This window comes from Astyanax mexicanus, chromosome 17, assembly GCF_023375975.1.
Source record: "Astyanax mexicanus isolate ESR-SI-001 chromosome 17, AstMex3_surface, whole genome shotgun sequence".
NCBI lineage: Eukaryota > Metazoa > Chordata > Actinopteri > Characiformes > Acestrorhamphidae > Astyanax > Astyanax mexicanus.
This window is the reverse complement of record NC_064424.1, coordinates 46,006,953-46,023,349: the sequence shown is the minus strand read 5'-3', so window position 1 is coordinate 46,023,349 and position 16,397 is coordinate 46,006,953. Positions and strand designations below refer to the sequence as shown.

General features: G+C 37.1%; 1 protein-coding gene across 3 annotated transcripts in view; it reads right to left on the bottom strand.

The window, feature by feature from the left end:
• atp2a2b (ATPase sarcoplasmic/endoplasmic reticulum Ca2+ transporting 2b) overlaps window positions 1-16,397 on the bottom strand; it is a 57,073-nt gene that overhangs the window by 21,083 nt on the left and 19,593 nt on the right. For all 3 annotated transcript variants that reach the window (XM_022676629.2, XM_022676628.2, XM_022676627.2), the window contains exon 6: window positions 2,509-2,589. In XM_022676629.2, coding sequence (XP_022532350.2) covers window positions 2,509-2,589 — 81 coding nt within the window. The remainder of the gene's footprint in view (window positions 1-2,508; window positions 2,590-16,397) is intronic.

Here is a 16,397-nt window from a genome sequence, read left to right as displayed (position 1 = left end):
GTTTTAGCACTGATTTCTATCCATTTCTAAAGCCATTGCTACTATTGTAAGATGTTAACCAATGAATTGTTTGCTAAAAAAGAAACTTTTTTTAAACAATATATTTTTGTACAATATACTACACTATTTTTTTTTTTTTTTTTACAATATTAAATGTACTTTTTTCAGCTTTTAGTTCATTTGGATTTTGTACCATTTCCAGTCATTGACAAGACCTGAGAAGCTTAAATGGCTAAATTAAAGGGAAAGTACCAAGGAAAACCAATGAACACAAACAAGCGGGTATGTTTATTCTATTTAAAAACTTTTTTCTTCTTTTTTTATATATTAGAAATACTATATGATTGAATTAGGAATGCACCAAAAATCTACAACCGAAATTATTATTGAAATAAGTGAAAAGAATGAAAAATTAGACAGAAAAAATAAGTTCTCTATGAAAAGCAACACAAATATGCATGTTACTTCATTGTGCAAATGTAAATAAATAAATAAATAAATAAATAAATGGCAAAATAAATGAAAATCAAATTTGTTTGGTTTTGTATAAACACTTTCCTATTAATAATAATAATGTTCATACTCCAATATTTTAAAAATATATTGCTCTTTAGAAGATGTATCTGTATGTTGCGATTATCATTTTTATATCAGTACTGAAAATTGTCTTTAAATGACAAAATAGTTTATTAATTAACAAATTATTTCTAGGGCAATTCACTGTATAAAATTGGTAATTGTGACAGATCTACACTGAAGCTTTTTGACTCGGAGGAGAAGAGAGAAAGCAGAATTGTATAATAATCAGTAATTGTCTGAATGATCAGTTCTATATTAGAACAGAAAACAGCCGAGGATGGAGAGGCTAAAACCACTCAGACTTCAACTTCATCTGTTACCAATTAAGGCAGTGAAACAAGTTGCAGGTCCTACAGCCGCACTTCCTCCCTCTCTCTCTGTCTCTCTCTCTGTCTCTCTCTCTGTCTCTCATTTCTCTGCTTTTCTGAGCTCCCAGACTCCTGAGCTCACATTACGGTGGTGTGTATGGATATACGATGGGAAAGAGGGGAAAAGGGCATTCTCTCTGTTTAAATTTCACTGCAGTTTATGCATTAAAGCATTTATTTACTTATACTCACAGAACACCTATAACACACACACACAGAGTAAATGACTGCAAAAGACGTGACTGCTGATCTGACTAGTAAAGAAACTGGCCATATGATCCTGTGCAGTGTTTATGCTAAGCTAATGCTAGTGTCTTATTATTTTAGTTTGCAGCAATTTGAACATAAAAAAGTTGGCCACATGATAATGGTAATAAACTTACTATATGTACACAATGTCCAAATATATGTGGACACCCCTTTATATTAACATACACGTGTCTGGAGGGTATAAACAGGCAGTGAGATATTTGGTCTGAAAACAGGCAGAAATTAATACATAGCTAAATAAACCTTCCATCTTCAGTTAATAAAAATATATAAGTTGATAATTCTGAGAGAAACACAGACACAAATATGAAACCATGTAGATTTAACCCACTTAATGCAATCTCTGATTAGAGGATAGATGTAAATTGCTAACTGGGCATATAACAGCTCAAAATCTTTGGTTTTAAAATGAATATTGACATTGCAATAAATTGTATTGTTTCAATTGTACCGATACATTTCTATTGAAACAGGCACTTTAAACTGTTTTGAATTACTAAAACAATATGACTTAATGTAGAAGCCAAAACTGTTATTTTTAGGTTTGTGTTTTTCTCATTATTTTTTGTGTATTGTTCTGAGTTCACTCCATCTAGTGGCTGCTATGGTTTGGCCTTTGTCAATAAGGGCAGGTGCTGCTACCTGGAGGGCGTGGCCAGAGCAGGAAGACACAGTCTTTGACCTCACTTCCTGAAGTCCTGAAGTCCATGCTGCCACAGAACTTGAAAAGAATCTTTTTTGTTTCAGTTAATTCTTGGTTTATCATTGCAATCCTATTCTTTATTTCCATTTAAAGTTACTGAAAACATTTTGTTTATTATTTGCAATAAATTATTTATTTCATTTGGACAACAACTTTCTGTGGACCATTGGATTTTTGCGAAGTTTGGAGAGCCAGACATTTTTGCCCAGCCACCATAGTGGTTTTAGGAAATAACCACTACACTTACTAGAGTTACTGCTTAATTATTTGACATGGTGGCGCTATAATCAAATAAATAGGGTAAACCTGCAGTGAAGAATATTGGTTGTTAACCAACAAATGTTTGTGAAACTGACACCAATAAATCCATTATTTTATCATCATCATCAGTAACACGAATACTGAAGCATTGTAGAGAATTTTCTTACGATATATTGAATATAGCAGAATCACAGTATCGTAAATGTGATAAATTGCTGGATCCCATGTGATTACAAAATTCACTCCCTATATGTACACAGATTATCCAAGTAATCCGTGTAGACTCAACAGAATGATGCATTTTAAATTATGGTTTTATTATCTCACCTGTCAGAATGGACTGGTCCACTCTTAGCGTTGTGGATTTGATGGACGTCAGCCGGATATCTGCAGGAACTTTGTCACCCACTAGAAAGGAAACAGAAAGCGTGCTGTTAGAGATAAGCACATTACACAGGGAGGGGAACTGCAGTTTCACAGTGTTTATAGGAGAGTTTTAACTAATAATTCTGAGTACCAAAATATAATATAATACAATTAAATACGTTGCACTATGGCACAAAGAACGGTGCCATGTTCATTCGAGGCTTTCCGGGCGGTGCGTGCCTGAGGCACTTTCATTGCGCAAGCAGTAAAGGTCCAAGCTTCCAAAATGCCACAGCTGTAGCCTTCGGGTCTCTTTGTCTCCAGACATGAATTTTCATGATTATCTAGACGCCATTACAGGCTTAACAGCTACTCCAAAAGCACTACAAACACGGGAACAAAACGTCACCAGGAATCTCACACTCAAGCACTCGAACATCAAGCAGCTATCAAACATGTTCTGGGTCTTCCAGCTCCTGCAGTAGGGCCTTATAAATCAAGCTTAAAAATAGCAACATGGGGCTCCCGGTGGTCCTGCGGTCTAAAGCGCTGGCACTATGAGCAGGAGACTGCTTGTTCAAATCCAGGCCATGCAGCTTGCCATCAGCTACCAGAGCCCTGAGAGAGCACACAATTGGCCTTGCTCTCTCTGGGTGGATACAGTACAGTAGATGGCGCTCTTTCTTTCCCCTCATCACTCCTAGGGTGATGTGGATCAGCACAAGGCTGCGTCTGTGAGCTGATGCATCAGAACCGAGTTGCTGCGCTTTTGTTTTGTGCGCTATTGTTTCCTTCACATTTAACAAAAATAAACTTTTTTTCCCCACAATAGTAAGCAGCCCTCTGTAATCTTACATGCAGCTTTTATGTTAAATACGGTTCAAACATAATATAAACCTTCTTATATTTATTATAGATTGCAAAATATGAAAATATGAGAAAAAGTTCTTTACAGTTTTCTGACGGAAGCAACTGTGCAATGAACATCTACTGAGAATCCCTCTGGAAGCTTCTATAATCAAAAATTGTACATCTTTGCATCTTTATCATTCTGAAAATCACATTAAAACAGTATATTAATGGAATTAGTCTCCCAGCCACTAGCACAGGGAATACATTTGCTAAAATTTTGAACAGCTTTTCAACTTCCTTGACCACCAAAGACCATCTGAAACCAGCTACTAGCAAACGTCAGACTTGACCTGGATTTTTCAGCAGGAATCTGATCTTTTTACAAACATATACGTGCGCAAACCTCTGGAATCACATTATATTTGCAGAAGAACAAGACCTATCGCAATCCTCAAAAAAAAAAAAAAAAAAAAAAAAAAAAAGTTCCAGTGCTTTCTGGCGAGCACTAAAAATAGAGTGTGTATCATTCTTTCCATTAACTTGGGGGTGAAGGGTGGGCTTAGTAATTGCTGTAGAAAAAACGCAAATGTAAACAGCTAATCCTTCCCCAAACAAATCTTAGAATCAATGAGGAAGCAGATACATGAGCTCTCCACATCTCCTGACATTTATGAGTCTCATGGGAGAGCGTTCGCTTGAAGCGTCCACTTCAAACGTGTAAATGTTGGGTTTATGTGAAGAAGGCCTGCGTGACGACAGCTGGCTTTTTTCTGTTTCTGCTCCGGGCCAGGACAAACGTTCCGGCTGGATCTGGCCCGGATCCCGCTCACGGATTCCACAGAGAATCCACATGCGGAAAGGAGAGGATCTGGTCATCCAGAACATGAAGCTCTGGACACATCGCCTAGTCTGCAGATTAGCCTCCCTGACCCTGTGCACGGAGAGCAGGGGTAGCCGGAGGGCTAGAATTACCCCCAAAAAAGAAACGCTGTCCAAAAATGGAAGAAATATGTTGATATGGTGATTGAGTACACAAGAGTTTACACGGTATGATATCAGCACATCCTTCTGGACAGAGTGGAAACACCAATGTTCTGAACTTTCATAATCGGAACACATTCTTTTTTTTTTCGAGAACTGTGTGTTTTTCCCCACCTAACCTGGAAATGCACCAGCTATTAACACGTTTGTGCTTCTTTTTGACCAATCACTGTACAGACATGTAAAACTTTTTTTTTTTTTTGGAAAGTCTTAAGTCTTTTTGAACATATTTATAGGTCTGTCACTATTATAATTATTGATTAGTTGTGTTATAAATGTCATTATTTCCATTTTTAGATTCTACATTAGTTATTTTAATTATTACAATTACACCGATCATGATCAAAAATGATCGGAAGTGGAGGCTGGATAGAAAGAAAGAAAGAGAGATAAAGAGAGAGATTTCCCTTCCAAAGAGATCGATAAAGATTACAACAGTATCTTTACACAAAAGGAAAGTACGTATACACAATAGAAACAGAGGGGAAAAAAAGAATAAACAAAATAAGTCTAATATACAAAAAATATAACGGAGAGTGGATATATCAAATATAATGGACATGTAATTAATTACAAAACAGATACAGAACCAGCATAATGTTCAATACACTAATTCTCCTTTTATGGAGATGCGGATTTCATTTTCCAGCAGGACTTGGCACACTGCCAACACCAAAAATAAACGCTTAAAATAGATCACTTTGTGTTTTTAATACATCTGTATAATATATGAGTTTCACCTTTTTTGTTAACTGAATTACTATAAAAGTAACTTTTGAATGATATTTAAAAATTTTTTTGATGCACCTTTAAGTACTAATCTCAGTCATTCTGAGTATATAACATGTATCGGTAGCCTAATCTTGATCTTTGTAAATTCTTGCGCCCCAACTGATCTACTTTCGATTTTATTGGCGTAACTGAACCATTTGAAATACCATTCTGTTGAAGTGTCAGAAAAAAAAATAATGAACATTTCATCACATGCACAACTAAAACTCTGACCGTAACAATTGTTCAGCACAGCTGCCAATGATCCAGAGGCCTTTCCTAATGATCCAGATTATAAAAATACACAGACATCTAAACGCCCCCTAAACCACAGCAACGAAATGTGGAACACGCACCCAATATATAGCTCGACTTAGAAAAAGGTCAGATAGTAGGGTAACCTACTTTAGGTAGACGAGGAGAGCACAACTCTATAAGAATAGATCTCCTTGAAACACTTATCTAAAATCAGGTTTTATTTCATATCGGAACTAACAGGAGGTATGAAACGTGTTTCAAAGAGATTGGTAGCGCGAGTGCTCCAATTAATGAGCTTCCCTACAATTTATAGCAGCACATTTTATGGGAATATGGTCATATATGGTATATTGAACATGGTAGATCATTTCAGTAAATTAATCAGTAACTTTAAAAGTTTAAGCTGTTCTTTCGTTAAGAGTTCTGTTACAATAGGGCTTAAAATCAATAATATGATGCAAAATATTACCTTGATTAAGATTAATGAGTGATTATTTTATTAAGTAACAGCTATGCCATTTTTCTTGAACAGTTTGGTCAGTTAATTTGCAGTTCAAGATTTTTTCCATGTTGTTTTCAGGTTTTTCCTAAAAAAATTTTTTATATTTTATCGGGAAAAAAACAAACAAAAAAAACATGATTTTATAAAATAATTTTGCCCAAATTAATATATTTTTCTTTTTTTTTAAATATTAATTATTTATCTTTTAGCTGGCAAACTTGAAGGAATCTAAGCGTAAAATTTCATATTGTTTTCTGCAATTGTACTAAAAAATAAAAGTTAAAAATAAATGTATAAATATGAAAAAAATTATGTATATTTAACAGCACCCTGATATATAGTTTTTTTACAAATGCAATTTACCATACTGTATATACAAAATACTTGTACATAAACCTATATATATCTTTTATAAATATCTTTTTTGGTTGGTTTAAGTTCCTTTTGAGTAAACGCCCCACCCAAACTCACGTGTTGAACAAAGTGTGTTGTAATACAAACAATAAAGAAAGCAGGGCGAGGGTCTTCTCTCTTATCATCTACATCTAATCACCTGAGGCTGTTAGCTCAGCCTCCCACCCAGCCACTATTTACTTTAGTTAACGGATTCTGAGAGTCTGTGAGTAAAGTTTGCTGGTAACTGACGGTTTGTACCTTAAACCAACACACAACCGCATTCCAGCAGGAGGATGAGCAGAGTAAACAGGAACTTAAACTACATAAACTACATAAACTACAACTACAACTTCCTTTAGAACAGAAATATATTGGAACAACTGTCAGACATGTACTACGAGGAAATTATGCTATTATTGCTATTAGGTTATTTACAACAATTACATTATTAGCTTAAAGTACAAGAAATGAATATATATATTTTTTTACTGACCACAATATTTTATTAATTGTGTTTACGTATCAAATTAAGGTAAATAAGTTGGAATTATATTTTAGATATGTTGTATATATTTAATAGGGCTGTCAAGCGTTAACCATATCAGCCACCCCTAATTACTAAAAATCACATCAGGGCACTATTTTTATGCTGTTTTTAGCAAAAGAAAATTTCACAGTTTTCATTTCCCAGTATATATCTACTAGAGACAGATTATATCTGTCCAGTATCCTTTATTTTACTTTAATCCTGGATATATGGAGATATTTGGAGAATTATTATTAGTATTATGACATTCTGGATCATTGACTTCTGTTACAAATATAATAAAATAATTGTATTTTTTTAATATCTCAGTTAGGGGTTAGGGGTATCACATCATATGCAATAATAAAATGTGATTTTTATTCTTAAAATATTTATTATTATTTTAATTCAGTGTTTGTCATATCGTCAAAAGTATAGTTATCGCGAAAACACCATGAAATATCGTGATATTATTTTAGGGCCATATCGCCCACCACTAAACGCTACCACGACACGTCATTCGCATGGTGCTAACTTGGACGATATTTAATGTACTGTACTTTTATCAATACTTTTTTCCTCCTACATTCTCAGTAAAAGACTTGAATATTTTTTTAACAGGACATCAAGGACTGATCTGAACAGTCTGAGAAGAATATCAAATACTTTAAACTCTATAAACAAACATCAAGACTGAGAGCTTCTAAGGAATATAGGAATTAAAGGCTACGTGTATTTGCCTCAAATCAAATTAAAACAAACAAACTAAAGGATAAAGGGTTCAATTTGTACTTTTCTGTATTTATGAAACACTTTTTTTTTTTTATAAAGGCCTGTTTTTGGAAATCATCCCACAGGGATGTGAGGGCGGGACAGAGCTGCAGCTGAGCTCACTGGACAGTTTGTACATAATTGTGAATTTCTATTTCTCTCAGGGACTCGCTGAAAAAGAAGTTCACAAGCACACGATAATTTAGCGGCTGCTGCAGCAGCAGCGGATGCGCTCGCCGTCACCCGGACACCTCGTCCTCCGGGTCGGACCGGGTCAGAGCCGGAGGGACCGGAGCGGCGTCCGAGGAGAACAGCGAGAGAGGAAACCGTGCAGATGATCCCTCCCATAAGAATAGGATGAATGATAGATCAGACATCTGCTATATTAGTTATTCATCTTCTCAAACGCAGCTCGATTGATGCATCACATCCTTTCTGTGTGTTCTCTCACTGCCTCCAGTGGTTTAGGCCACGGGCCTGTGGCAGGGTCATGCCATCACTTTTTTAATGATTAAGGGACAAAAATAAAGAGCTGATGTGTTTCCATTTCATTTCAGTTTTTCTTATAAACAGCCCAGAGCCGATGACAGACATTAAAATGTTCAATAATCTTGATTTAATAAAGATCTGGATTACTTTGTGCAGCAAACTAATGGGAAACATTCTGGGTGGGTCGCAGACAGCTTTAAAAAAAAAATAAAAATAAATTAAAAAACTTATAATAATGATTTAATGCTCATTTATTTTTGGTACAGCTCAAGCCAAAGCAGAGAAACAGGTTGAACAGTGAGCATGACATTAGAGAAACTCTGTCTACTGTCACTCCAGACTTTATATATTTTATATACTTTTATATACATTATATATTATATAAGATTTTTATACACGCGGTTGTCATGTTCCTCCTCATTTTCTTGAAAAAAAAAAAAAAAAACTCTCAATTTCACTTTGCATTCGTATGCAGCATGTTTAAATCGGCTTTTAAAGGCTATTTTTCCAAAAAACAAACAAGGAAAAAAAATGGTTTGTATTCTATGTGTCGTGATTTAATAACCATAAGGAAATGTGGGTCCCAGGCTGAGATCAGTTGAGAACCGCTGGTTCCGTTATAAATAAATGATTAGTCAATAGAACCGGCAGTGTTGAAATTTCAGATTTGACTAATCATTGCAGCTCTTACATCTACATCACTGCAAATGTAAATGCAGGGTTAGGCGCTTGTACTCTCTCTCTCTCTCTCTCTCTCTCTCTCTCTCTCGCTTTTGCTCTGTCTAATATTACAATACAGTACAAAATAACACAGTTTGGCAGACCAAACCCAACTACACTATTATAACTGTCCCCTCACAGTAATACAGAGAAATTCCAACATAAAAAAAAAATTATATGACTGACACCACTAATATTAGTTAATTTTAACAATCTAATGTTGATATTTCTTTAAAAGAGATCAAACACTCAAATGCATCAAGTAATATGCTTAGGGACAAATATCTGTTTAATACAAATATAGTTTAAGCAGTTAAAGTAATGCTGTTGTTTTTGTTCTTAATAAAGAGCCACAATCAGGCTCATTGCTTGTTTGTTTCAACAAGATCTAAAAAGATTGATCCTCTTATAATGACAGTAGGAGATAAAACTGGTTTCAGCATTTAATAAAATGCTGAAATCCCAAAAAACTAAACATGATTATAAAGAGGATTCAGATCCTATTTTTTCCACCAACTGTACCAAAAAAAGTACCGAACCGTGGGGTTAATACTGAGGTGTTAACCGAAACGTGAATTTTCTGTACCCTATTTTTAGTGCAGACCTTCTTGAACTCCATGAACCGAGTGCCCTAGTGACCAACTCGTGGGAAGAACTGGGGAGCTAAAGAGACTAATTTAGACGTTTCCAACAGGTAAAAGATGCTGAAGGATGAAGAAAGAGTGAAGAAAGCTCTGTGAGCACAGAGGGCGCTCATGTTTCTCTCTCTCTCTCTGAGACTCTGAGGGATTACTGAGAGCACTGGAGCGGTTAGCAGGTGCTGAAGGCAGACGTCTAATGTTTCCAGCGCTTTTTTGTGTCCTGTTGAAGGTCAATAATCCCTCTGCAGCGAGCATCAGCACTGTGCCAGTGTGTACACAGCAGCCCTGTGGGTCAGCGGGGCTCGTCAGCACCCCCCAACGTCCCTCCTGTCACCAGCCTTTACGGATAACGTTTCACTGAGTCAGACTTGCACAGCAGGAGACAGAGAGCCCTGCGATAAAGACTGGAGAATATCAATTTAATACTGACTAAGTGCAAAAATGTATTTGTTCACTCAAAGAAATTCAAATATGTGCACCTAAGAAGGAAAAATGGACAGATTGCAGTGCGATTTAGAAGGAAGATAAAGGTTACCAGGAACAATAAATGATACATACTGTATTTTTCGCACTATAAGGCACACTTAAAATACTTTAATTGTCCCCAAAATCATCAGTGCGCCTTATAATCTGGTGCTCCTTATGTATGAATTCTACCAGTCAGGTATTAAGGAGCAGTAAAGCCACTAAAATGAAGTACAGCGTTATACACAGGAGTTTCAGTTTAGTTCTCCAGTAGTATTAGCATTTGGTTGTTCAGAGGTGAGTATTATCGGCCTCTAGCCTGCTTCTGACCCTGGCTAGCACTGCTGGAGCAGCATTAGCATTACCCACTATTCGTGCTGACCATTTGGCTGATCAGAGGTAAGTATTTGTAACAAGCTACATGGGCCAAACTGCTGGCTAACATCGCCGTGGTTTACAGGAACACTCAGGGTTCCTCAGTGTAGCGCTGTTGGGCGGCAGTTAAGCAGCAGTTAGCGGTTTAGCGGTTAGCCGCTAATGCTAATGCTCCAGCCATAGTGGAAATCTGGAAATCTAAGCTAACTGTATGTGAATAGAAGCGCTTTATCACCCAAATAAACAGTTTTCAGGAGAGAAACCTGTGCAGATTAACATCCAGCACCTGTTCACTTGTCTGAGTCAGCTAAATGTATTTTGTTTACTTAACTTTAACTTAGCTTTACAGGTCTTGCCACCAAGTCTTGAAAATCTTGAAATAACTTTTTTTTTATTCAGTGCTCTGTCATATCACGAAGAGTATAATTATTGTGAAAATACCATAAAATAGTGATATTATTTTAGGGCCATATCGGAAAAACAAAAGCTGCTTTATTTAATGCTTTTGGTGAGCAGTTTGGCTTTGGTATTTGAGTTTCAAATACAGGAGATTTTAAATGGAAACGCATTTATGAGTATGAGTGTAATCTAGAGAAAAGAAAACCACTGAAACCCATTGTCAGTTGATTCCTGACTCATCCACCTTTACAAATGTCATTATCTACCCATCCTTAACTTGTTTACCTTGAATGCTCCAATCTCTTACTGACCATATGTCTTTAGATACCTACTAAAGAAAGGAGATTCCTTGGTAAGTAAGAGGTGCTGATATGCTGGGAGTTTTATTGAGGAAGCTGGAAACCATCAGCTACACCTTATATATACACACACCATATACACACACACAGTGTATCTCATCACAGTCTACACACCTCTAAACGCTTAATAACTGCAATTACTGCAGTAACAGCAGCCGCTGGCCAGCTGACGGGAGGCACTGCCCAGGACAAACAGTGGATCAGGTGCGAGGAACCCGAGCCAGGACTGGCACGGCGTTACAGGGCAGCAGTGAGCAGGTGCAGAAGAGACGGAGAGAACAGTGGAGGAGAAGTGCAGCTCAGCAGGAGGCTCTGAGAGAATGCGCCGCCGCCGCCGAGGGTGGGCTGGGCGAGGGTCAGACAGACACTTCAAGGTCATGCTGCTGTAGAGCAAACTGGAAACAAAAGCTGCAGCCTGGTCTACAGGCTATGACTCACTCCTCTCTCTCTCTCTCTCTCTCTCTCTCTCTCAGAGCAGGAGGGATGATGATGCTGATGCTTCTTATTCCTACTCTTCAGAGCTATGACGTTTATACCATTAGCTGCTGCTGCTGCTGCTTCTACAGCTGGTGGATGAAAGGCTGCTGCATTACTGTGCTTCACTGATTCCATCCTTTCTGAAGAGTCAGAATAACCCAGAACATTCTGCTCTGTATAAAAAGCTAAATGTATTCAGTGAATAATCAGAAATAAAACTGAAAAGAATCTCAACGTCAGACTTAAAAGCCAGATTGACTCACCAAGCTTTTAGATCATTACATCTCTAGTATACCTAGTCTTTTTCTTACTCACAGAGAGAGAGAGAGAGAGAGAGAGGTGCTGTCAAAGGATTAACACATACCATTAATCTGAAAACTACTAACAAAAATCATCATACTACCAAATTTACAGAGCCTGGTGACATGTAAGTGGTTTTATTATAGCTATATATACACACAGCAATACTACTGTTGAGGTCAGAAAGTATCTGGATTTATTTTTATTTATGCTAAAAGATGGATTAAATCTCATAACTAACACACTTTAATTATTCTAATAAAAAAGCTTCAAAACTGAAACACACAGAAATATACATTTTATATATTTTAAAATGTAGGCCATTTGTCAGGCATGCCAGACTACACTATTTTGGTTTCCCCCCCTAAAAACACAGGGAAATACCAGCATTTAATTTCAAACTTTTATTCCTAGTTCTAATCATAATTAATCACAAAATATAGTTAATACAATTATACAGTTATTAATATTTTGCATGTCTAAAATGTATTCAATTATTTACATTTAAGTGTATTATCGAAATCTTAAGTCATTTAACATATAAAAGCTTAAGAATGGGTCGATTAATCACAATTAATCTCAGACTATTGTTGTGATTAATTTGAGTATTTATTTTTTTGTAATTGATTGACGCCACTAGTCCAAACATTGGTGAATACAGTACATCATCTAAATATACATGTGGTTCTGTGGTCCAGAACTGAAGCATAAACAGCAGGATAACCTCTCTTTATACCCTTGATTATAAAAGAACCACAGAGCGAGCAGGAGATAAATTCCCTGCATGTTTAACCTATTCAGTGCAGTATAACTAAACTGATTGTGATTGGGAGAGCGAGGAGGCGAAGAGGAGCTGCTCTCCTTCCTGTCAGCCAGGCTGCAGAGTTATGCAGAGTGACGCAGGAGCTCTGGGGGGATAAGCTCAGAGAGCAGACCTCACCAGGCATGAGAAGAAAGGACACTGCAAGATCAGGGCTGATTTAAAAACCCCAGCAGGACAGGTCACTGACCTCGGAGCTCAGCCTCACACAACACCTACGAAACGCCTGGAGAAATCCTGTGCTCTGTGAGAACTAGAGGAGTATGTGGGTATATATAACACACCACTTACTGGTATGTATTACTTCTAAAACATAAGTACTGTGAACTGAATCATGGCTTAAGAATATGGTTACAATTAAGCTTTGAATATAGACATTAAAGATAAAAACAAAATCTCTTTTGGAAAATAAAGTGTAATGGGATGCAGTGCTACGGACTAGTAGCTCTCCAGCCCAGCGGGTTGTTGAACCCAATTGCAGAACAGTTGAATTCAAAAGCAGTTCACTACCACTTCCCCGGCTAGTGAAATGGGACATGGCCGGGGAAAAAAATAAATAAGATGCCCTTAAAAAGAGATGAGGAGCCCAAGAAAAGGTAGAGAAACAAGAACAGCGAAAACTAAAGTCACGCCGAGCGCAAAAGAGAGAGAGAGAGAGAGACAGGGGTGGATTGTAAACAAAAGCTCTCCAGAGAAGCATTTTATGTTTGTTTTCCTTCATTATTGTTCATTATAGTTCAAACAACCTCATGGGCCAGATGCAATAGACCATTGTCAGTGCTTGCCATCAGCAGCCAGAGTCCAAGAGAGAGCACATTTGGCCATGCTCTCTCTCTCTCTCTCTCTCTTTGGGTGGGTAGATTGCATTCTCTCCACTTATAACTAACCTCATAAATAGCTGCTTAATCAGAGCTGGGGATAAAAGAAAAAGAGGCGGAGTGTGGCTTTATATGTATCGGATGTAAAGCCACATGTATGGTCGACACAGACATCTTTTAGCTACTTAATCAAAGCTGGGGTTTTGACAACTTTTTTGGAAATATATTGCACTCAAAAGATAACTTGCACAGTTGGTGTGACACTAGGATAAGGTAATTTTTTAATATATACTGTTTAATATACACTACGATATATACACATACTGCACCCTTAGAGGAAACCTAGTGTTAGACGATTATCTAAAAGTAGGCCATCAACCTATACAAATTACTCAAAACACTGACACACACAAACACCACACCGGATATAACATACTAACCACATCACATCTCAGTGTGAGTGTGAGCTATTTTAAACAAGATCTGATAGAGGATGAGGTCAGATTGATGCATTATTTTTTCCGTACATTACAATTACTAGTTTCTAATGTCATCAATACATACTGAGAGGTAAATTCTAGTACATTAAACAGGGCAAAATTACTATTTTTTTATTGTATAATTATAGATTTTTATAATGTTTGTATTAACAATAAGCTTTAATAAGCATTTTGAGGATATTATCAATGTGTAAAGTACACTAACCAAGCTGCACACTTATTTTTCACAGTTATAGAGTGAAAAAAACTGATTGACTGGAAAATGTGCAGCACAAATTGAACAAAATCTGTGGACTGTTACACTTTTTTTTAATCTTTATTTTAAAATCTGAATATAATGACACACATACTTAATCTCAGGCAGCTTTACTCAAATTTTTACAAGATTTCAAATCTGAAGATGGTTCCAAATCTCATGTGACATTTAAAAAGCATGTTTGAAAAAAAGTAAGTCCACTAATTTCTAAGATTTTCTGTCTAAAAAGTCTTTATTTTAAAGAAGTGGTTGACTGCATGTTCAAATAATTTATCTTTATGATGAAATAAATCACTCCTGTTACGGGCACTCACTCCTGTTACTCTTTATGTTTTGAATAACAGGAACAAAAGTAACAGGAATGAGTTTTTAGCATTCAATTGGCAAAAACTTGAAAAATAGCTAAATGGCGGCTATGCTAATAGCATGAGGATACTGAGCACATTGTAGTGATTTTCCCAAAACTTGTATTTTAAAAACATTACACATATTACTTTTGCAAATAGGTCAATTTACAAGATGATATGCTTAATAATTGAATGCATATGCACATTTTAGAATCAGCAACTGCTGATACACAATGTTTTGACATGATGACAAAATGTGACAAATGTAGTATTGTAAAAATGTGATTAAATATGGTATTATAATAATGTGGTATTTTTAAAATCATACCACACAGTTCTGTCAGTGTGTAATCACGTGCACCACTGGCAGCATTAATATCTGAATTTTATCATATGATACAAAAATATATGTATATATATATTATGATATAAATTCTAGTAATATCGTCCAGCCCTACTGGTACACACACTAGTAACTCTCAAAAGCACTCTCTAAAAGACTAATTAAAATTCATCTCCTGCTGCATTCTCAGTATTGTTCCCTGATCTTTTCTATTCGGCTCTGTTCTTCACACTCGTCCTCTGCGTCAATCCCAGTCGTCTGGAGCGGCGTGGGTTAATCCCAGCCCTCCGTTTCTTGCAGCTCATGCAGGGGGGATAGAAAACCAATCAAAATTCTGCCTCCAATCTTCCCTCGTCTCTCTCGTTCCCAGGGAGAAAATAAATAAATAAATAAATAAATAAATAAAGCACCCTCTTTCTTTTTCACTCTGCAGTGACCGTGCAGTCACTGATGACTTAAGGAGGATGGTGACCAATCAGGTTTGGAGGAGCCTGATGAAGAGGGTGGAGTCTTGCCTTGAAAAAGGACCAGCCTGAGGCGGCTGTATCTTCCTCTGCTTCATCTTCTCAGCATTTAAACGCTGCTGGATGAGTGCTGAGCACCTCAGCCTCCCACGTCTGTGGACCGCGTGGGCATTTTTACATTCTGCATGACCCTGCATGCCTGTGCAGTGCTCATCTAGCCTTACATAACACGTGCACTTATCCACTACACTAGAAAGGCTAGATTAGTCATTAGTTATAAGCACAGCAGCAGAATCATCATCATCATCATCATCATCATCATCATCATCTCAGACCCTTCAAACCTGCTGATTGAGTCCCGCCTAATCGAACGGCTCGCTCTCAGCACGGCCTGTTCCGTCTCACCGTGACGAAGCACCTGCGCTATAAACGCTGCACTAGTACCAGTCTAATTCCAGCACACACGGCCCAGTGAATAAGCCTCATCTGGCTCGAGCCGGGGAAAAGGAGGGGCTGCACCGCGCGTTACGGCTCCCACACACTCAGCGTTTAAGAGTCTAGCTGTTTAAAAATGGCCCAGCAGCCAGAACATCCAGTGATGAAGGTGTCCGCCAGTATCAGGCCCATGTTCCTAATGGCCTGCTGGAGAACAACGATCAGAATCATCCGACACTAACCAAGATGAGAACTGTTCATTAAAAGGAAACAACAAAAATGGCTTCAAGGCTGCAGTTCGTCTTTTCTGGTGTCAAAACTACCCAACAATCAACAGAAAAGAGAAACTAGGCTCTACACAAATAAATCTCAAAAATTATACAACGGGGGAAAAAAAAAAACCCTACTAAGCAAAAGGTAACATGAGAAAAATAAGATAAGATCACGAGAATCAGGAAAATTAAATTTAAACAGGTATCTACAAAGCCATTCTTGCAGCTGGTTTTCAAAAATTATGAGTTTCTT